At 31.5% G+C, this 6,810-nt stretch overlaps 2 protein-coding genes across 2 annotated transcripts; both read left to right on the forward strand.

Moving 5' to 3' along the window:
* The first annotated feature begins 219 nt into the window (after positions 1-219).
* Positions 220-1,574, forward strand: LOC133701941 (uncharacterized). The gene is made up of 4 exons (XM_062126139.1): positions 220-288; positions 417-581; positions 949-1,116; positions 1,413-1,574. The coding sequence occupies exons 1-4, from the start codon at positions 220-222 to the stop codon at positions 1,572-1,574; spliced, it is 564 nt and encodes a 187-aa protein (XP_061982123.1).
* A 3,203-nt stretch (positions 1,575-4,777) lies between these two features.
* LOC133702335 (abscisic acid receptor PYR1-like) lies at positions 4,778-5,938 on the forward strand. The gene has a single exon (XM_062126659.1). It carries the CDS (start codon positions 4,925-4,927, stop codon positions 5,555-5,557), a length of 633 nt encoding a protein of 210 aa, XP_061982643.1. The 5' UTR covers positions 4,778-4,924; the 3' UTR covers positions 5,558-5,938.
* The last annotated feature ends 872 nt before the right edge of the window (positions 5,939-6,810 follow it).

Raw genomic sequence — 6,810 nt, forward strand, 5'->3', positions numbered from 1 at the left:
TAATCTAACAAACCAGCGTTTGACTAGTTAGCGCACTCCATTGGGGTTAGAGTAAGCTGCTTGAAATAACAAACTTGCGCGTGACTAGTGAGGAGGAATAGAAACCAGTAAACTTAAAAGGAGGGAATCTGTAACCGTTGCAGACTTGGAAGCTATATGACAGACAATACTGAAGCTTTACAACGGTTCATCAAAGTTAAGCATTAGAGTGACAACAAAATGGAAGCTGCAAGACATTCTCATTCCTCCATGTCTCTTGTTCCTAGATTGGATCATTTGGATTTCGTTGTAAGTTTGTCTTTCCCAAAGCATCTACGGTCTCATAAATACTGTCTATCAGTCAATTTTCTTCACTTGCACTGTGTGGTGTCTTTGTAACGAGTGTGGGTGTTTTTTTTCCTTGTGAACAAATTAAGATGAAATATTTAGAAGGAAAACAACATTTACCAAAATGGCGAGGGAAGTGTTCGGTTGGAGGTGCTGGGAGGCAATCCATGCCGATGGATTTGGCAGTGAAGGAGGCTTACCTTAAAGGGTCACTGATGGATCGAGTGGCATGTCTTGAACATAGGCTTTTTCAGGTGAAATGTAGCAGTATAACCATTCAAGTATTTTTCTTTTGAACAACAAATACTACAGTTCAAGTTAACTACAAGTTTTTTCTTCCATTGCTTTTTCTCAATTCAGTTCTTATGTCCAATTGCTTAATGTGATTTCTGGACATTAATTTCTTATTTATTAATTTGAAGAGGTCCACCAACATTATAATGTAATACAACAATGTTCTATTTCAAAAAAAAATTTGGTAATCAAGCATATCTATCTCTAATGTGTTTTAGAACTCGGTGACTCATTGGAGAATTGTGGCCTAATTCCTCCAGCTTTGCTTAGAAAAAAGCATTATAATGTAATACAACAATTGCTATTGGGATTTTTCTTGTGTTCCAGCTTTGCTTAGAGTTGGATTCCAGCAGCACATCAGCCACTTCATCACGGGCATCTGGGTATGCATCTTCTGGGCAAGGATTGCCAACTTTCACGCTGGCAACTTCCAATAATCCAAATCAAGGACACAAAGAGGAGCCCCTAGACCATGCTAACAGGGTTGAACTTCAGGTATAGTGCACGAACTGTTGAATTTTAGAACTGCATGCATATAATTTACTGCCTTGATGACTCCCTCCAGTTCATCATGTAAAATCTCGTTTTTCCCTCGGTTAGAAACACGTATACTAAAGTGAAACCTCAATAGCAGTGGGAATTTATAGAACCAGAACTCTACTGCAACGAGGCGGATCTTAAAATATCGTTGTCCTAGATTAATGTTGTTTCAAAACACTGCCACGTTTTATTTATCACAGCCTCGGAGTTTTTTTTCCCTGATAATATGATGATTATTCTATTTGTTTTAGGCTCGGGAGAAGTCTCAGATACAAGAACAAGAGAGGAAGCATTCGAAACCTACGAAGCAAGAACTTGGGAAGAATAGGCCTAACAGAGATGATAAGAAATGCAAAAGTGGGAAGAAGAAAGTGCCTCCCAAATGGCCTCGCTTGAAACTCTTAGGGTGTTAATTAATCTTAATTGGTGACGACCGCCTTCTCCTCCTCCTACAAGTTAACTGTTTTGTTTCTTTCAGAGAACATTTTTTGAGGTGAAAGTATTGATGTCAAGGCAGGATTTAAGGAGGACCAATCCCTGCTGCGTACATGGCTTCTTACACTATAACGCATCAATTCAGAATGTTATGTTGTAATTAGCGTTTGTACCTTGTGTTGAGGTTTTGCTTTGACATGAAAAATTAAGAACTTCAATTCATTTATTAAAAAAAAATGTTAAAGTTTAAGAATTTAATTTAGTGTTTTTTATTTAAAAATGTATTAAAATAATATTTTTTATTTATTTTAAAAGTCTAAACATCATCAAATTCTTTAAAAAAATATTAATTAATGTTAAGAAAAGTCTAAACATCTCCATGTTTCAATGGAAAGGAATAAAAAAAGCTCTTAATGCAAGAAACTATATATCATGAAAGGAAAACTAATATTCTACGAGCAATCCAAGGACCCAGGGGGTAGAAGAATAGGAAATTGTTTATTCATGGCTGATGGTGTTCGACCGTTTTATATATTTGTTGATCGAGTTGGGTCGGCTTTCTGATAAGGTTCTTAAAGTCTTTGAAAGAAATTATTTATAATCGTACGTACATTTTTATAGTGCACGGAAAGGGGGGAATGTACATTTGGTTTAATATCAATGACGTGACAACGCCTGCTGGTGGATTACTACAGCCCAACGAGTGAGTTTTTTTTTTCTTCAGTCTATTTTTAAAAATGTTTTTAAACAATTTTTTATTTTAAAAGGATATTAAAAATATTATGTTTTAGATATTTTTTTATAGTTTTGATATATCAATATAAAAAACATAAAAAAAAATTGTAATTTTAATATATTCTTAAAATATTCTTAAAAAACACTAACTAAATGTTAGTATAGAAAGTGATTAGTTGGAAAACTATGGTTTGGTGCCAGAATTAACACTCCTCGAGAATTGGACGATGCCATGCCCTCCATGGCTGGTAGTGGTATCATAATTGCACTTCTGATGATATATCTATAGTAGCACCGGCAGTTGTTATCCACTGTATATATTATATTCCTTTGATATTGTCCCAGTATTTATTTTTTAAAATATTTTTTATTTAAAAATATATTAAAATAATATTTTTTATTTTTAAAATTTATTTTTAACATTAATTAAAAATAAATTAAATATTTGAAATATACAGAAGCTATTAGATATTTAATGAAAGGAAAACTAATATATATCTTATGATATTTAATAATGGTTAATTAACACTGGGGTTAAAAGTTCTTAATGCAATAATAAAAAAAAAAAGAGTAAATTGTTGTATTGGATTAGATTTGGCCAAAAACCGCTAATTAAAAGGAGATTATTATAGCTCAATCACCAACCTGATATGTTAGAAAGGCACAGTACTGGAACTAGTTTTGAAAAGATAATGTAAAAGAATTGAAAGGGCATGTAAGTAGGTGTATGTAGCTAGTTTATGGAATGTTAAGCTAGCTTGAAAGTCATATCAAGGATTTAAATACAATTAATTAGATATACATCTAGTGTTCAAAGGTGACTGAGATTACACTAGTGAAGCTGCAGCATGAATGCACAAAATCTTATAGAATGGTGTAAACATTTAGTATTAAATATTATGAGATCGATCGTGCATAAATGGCCTAAAAACCAATAATGTTTAAATAAAGACTCATATATATGCTTGAATTAAATATATATTTTATGGATAATGGGATGTTTAGTTGTTTATGTGTTGTAAAAGGGTCTTCATATGCTTGAATTATATAAATATATATTTTATGGATATATAATGGGATATTTAGTTGTCCATGTGTTGTAAAAGGTTTTTGGTAGATTAAAATGTGATAAGCAATTGGACTGTAAAATTATTTCTTGTAGACAAAAAAATAAATTCTTATCAGATAAACAAGCGGAAAGGCGTGGCAATTAATTATTTTTCAAAAACTAATTTAAATGAATAGAAAATTTTTGGAATTTTTTATCTGTTTTATATATGAATTTTTAAAAAATAAAAATCCAATGCTAGGTATTTCTGAAAGTTTTTATTTATGAAAATATTCAAAATTCTAGTATTAATTAATCCTTTCAAGGGTAACCACGAAACCCAATCCCCAAACAAATTAAACGTCGAAGAATGAAACCGGAGGGAAAATCTATCATACAAAAAAATATAATTAAAATAATAAGGGTGAAAATAAAAATAAAAATAAATAATTTGTAGGGTTAAATTTAAAAGAAAAAACTTTAACAAAAGAAAAAAAATCAAAAGAATGAAGGCTAAACTGAAAAAAAAAATAATATAAACTTTGATTGAAAGATGAAATTGAAAATAATAAAATTCTAACAAAAAAATTAGGAATCAAAAGAATAAAGACTTAATTTTAAAAAAAATATGACAAATTACAATTTAATTCAATTGAAAACTTCAAGAACTTTTCTAAAACAACATAAAAAGAAAAGAGGATATGGTGAACTTTTTTAGCGAGAGAAAAAAAAAATTATTACGGTAAAAAACCGCTCATCAACCATTATCACACGTTGTATCAAGAAGAACAAGAAATTTGGCCATCAGCACACACTGAACATGTCATCTAAAAAATATTAACGCCTCCCACACACGAACACATAATATCCATATTCCTTCATCTTTTTTATTAAAATATTAATTAGTAATAACAGAAAGTCTAAAAACCTCTATATTTCTTGTAATAGGAAAAAATAATTTATATGAAAAGATAAAATCACCCTGAAATCTTGGCTTTTTTTTTTCTAAATCTAAGCCAGCTGCTCAATTGTTTTTATTGGGGGTAAGTATTTTTATTGTTCATAAAAAGATAAAAATAACCCCTTTCAAATCTTTATAGACTAACTTTGAAAAAGATCAAATCCTTCGAAAAAAATCAAATCACTCTCAAAACCAGGGCAAATGAAATTTTCTTCAAAGAATAAAAGCGTAATTTTACTATCACAGTGAACAGTTTTTTAGTGTCTCTGTGCCCAGCAAACTCTATAGTATTTATTTTCTGCATAATAATTAAGCCGAAATCCAAAACTAAAATTAACAAAACGAAATCCTACAGATCCATCACAAAGAAACCAGAATAATGCAGCAAAAATCAGCATAAAATAATAATAAGCAGGTCGGCTTTGGAGCTTAGCCAGGTTGATGTGTCAAGCAACTAACATGAAACCCATTTAGTTCCATCCCACCTGCTTAATCAAAACCCCCCTCCCTTAAAATATATATATATATATATATAAACCCGCTTACCATCTTTCCTTCTTATTCTTTCAAGGACTCGAACTCTTATGTCTCAAAAATCAAAAGACATGACAGACCCAGAACAACAAGAATCAATAGCCTCCACTACCCACCACATCACCATCCCATCAGGTTTAACTCAGTCCGAATCCGAAGAGTTAGCCCCTTTCATAACTGAGTTCCACACCTACAGAATCAGCGCAGGTCAATGCTCCTCTCTTCTAGCCCAAATCATAAGCGCTCCTAACGACACCGTCTGGTCTATTGTCCGCCGTTTTGACAAGCCACAGACCTACAAGCACTTCATCAAGAGCTGCAGCGTGGGTCCAGGATTCACAATGACCGTCGGATCCACACGAGACGTGAACGTGATCTCTGGCTTGCCTGCAGCAACAAGCACGGAGAGGCTTGATATATTGGATGATGAACAGCAGGTCACGGGGTTTAGTATTACTGGGGGAGAACATAGGTTGAGGAACTACAGGTCGGTGACGACAGTGCATGGGTTCGAACGCGAAGGGAAGATCTGGACCGTTGTTTTAGAATCCTATGTCGTTGACGTTCCTGAAGGGAATACCGAAGAAGACGCACGGCTGTTTGCTGATACTGTTGTCAAGCTGAATCTCCAAAAACTTGCATCTGTTGCTGAAAGCTTGGTTCGAGACGGTGACGGTAAATAAGTAACCCGAAAGAAAAATCAAACAAAACCTAAAGAGGCAAAGATTCACCAAACAGAAGAAGTCCTTTTAATATATATATATATATATTTTTCAAGTATTGTAATTAGTATGTTATCTCTCCTTTCTTATTTTGGGCAGTTGGTGTTTTGGGGGGGAAATGAAGATGTCATTTTGTTGGAAAAGATTGACTATTGATGCCACTTGAATTTTCCATTGGGATTATGCTGTTTTGGTTTTCTTTCTACCAATGCGATGAAAACGCTTTGTTGGATTTCGTCGAAGATGAAGGTAAGGGCATTAGAGTCAATGCAATTGTACAGAGATTTTCAGTTTTAGGAGCTTCGAAAATTTGTGAAAATTAAGGAATTTGTGTTCCTGGTCTGTTTGTCATTCTTTAGTTCTGTCCTTTACTGTAATTCTTGCTAGTTTCGGCTGTCGTACATTTTGGTTAAATTAAATTTGGACTCCATAAGAATTAAAGAGAAAGATCAAATATACATGAAATGAAAGATAAGAAGGGCGAATTAGTTTCATTCCGGGAGGTGTTTTGTTTTTTCATTTGTAACGATATATTTTAATTTTAGAATTCGGAACTATGTATATATAGTCAGTAAACAACTATAATTTTAATTTAAAAAAAATAGAAATTCAACTGCTATGACGGCATAACAGATTTAAAAATAACTGATTTAAAAATAACTTGAATAACTAGTAAAAATATAGTTTGATAAAAAAATAAAAGATAATATTTTTTAAAAAAATATTGAGATGACAACATATTACAGCAACCCGACTTTTTAAATTCATGACCCGAGTCACCCGAGTCATGAGATTTTAATAATTCTAAATAAAACAAATCAAAGTAAATTATAAAGTTTAATTTAATAAATATATTATTGAATGATGAAATTTGAAAAAAAAAATCGATTTAAAAAAATAACTCAATAAAATAATTTTTATGAATAAAACTATAAAAATATCATTAATGAATTTATGTTTTATTTTTATTTTTTTTTGTCCAACCATCATTATTCTTGTAAGGCATCTCTAAACTCTAATTGCTCTAAAAAATTTAACCTAAAATAAATAAATAAATATATATATATATATATCAAGAAAATTCTCATAAAATTTCTCATTATCCAACAATCAAATTAAAAAATTATTATTGGTACAATAATTGTTCCATCTATTTTTTAAACAGAAAGAAGATATATCAGCCTTTCCTAACAAAACAGATAATAATTTAGAAT

The sequence above is a fragment of the Populus nigra genome, chromosome 8 (genome assembly GCF_951802175.1).
Source record: "Populus nigra chromosome 8, ddPopNigr1.1, whole genome shotgun sequence".
NCBI classification, from domain to species: domain Eukaryota; kingdom Viridiplantae; phylum Streptophyta; class Magnoliopsida; order Malpighiales; family Salicaceae; genus Populus; species Populus nigra.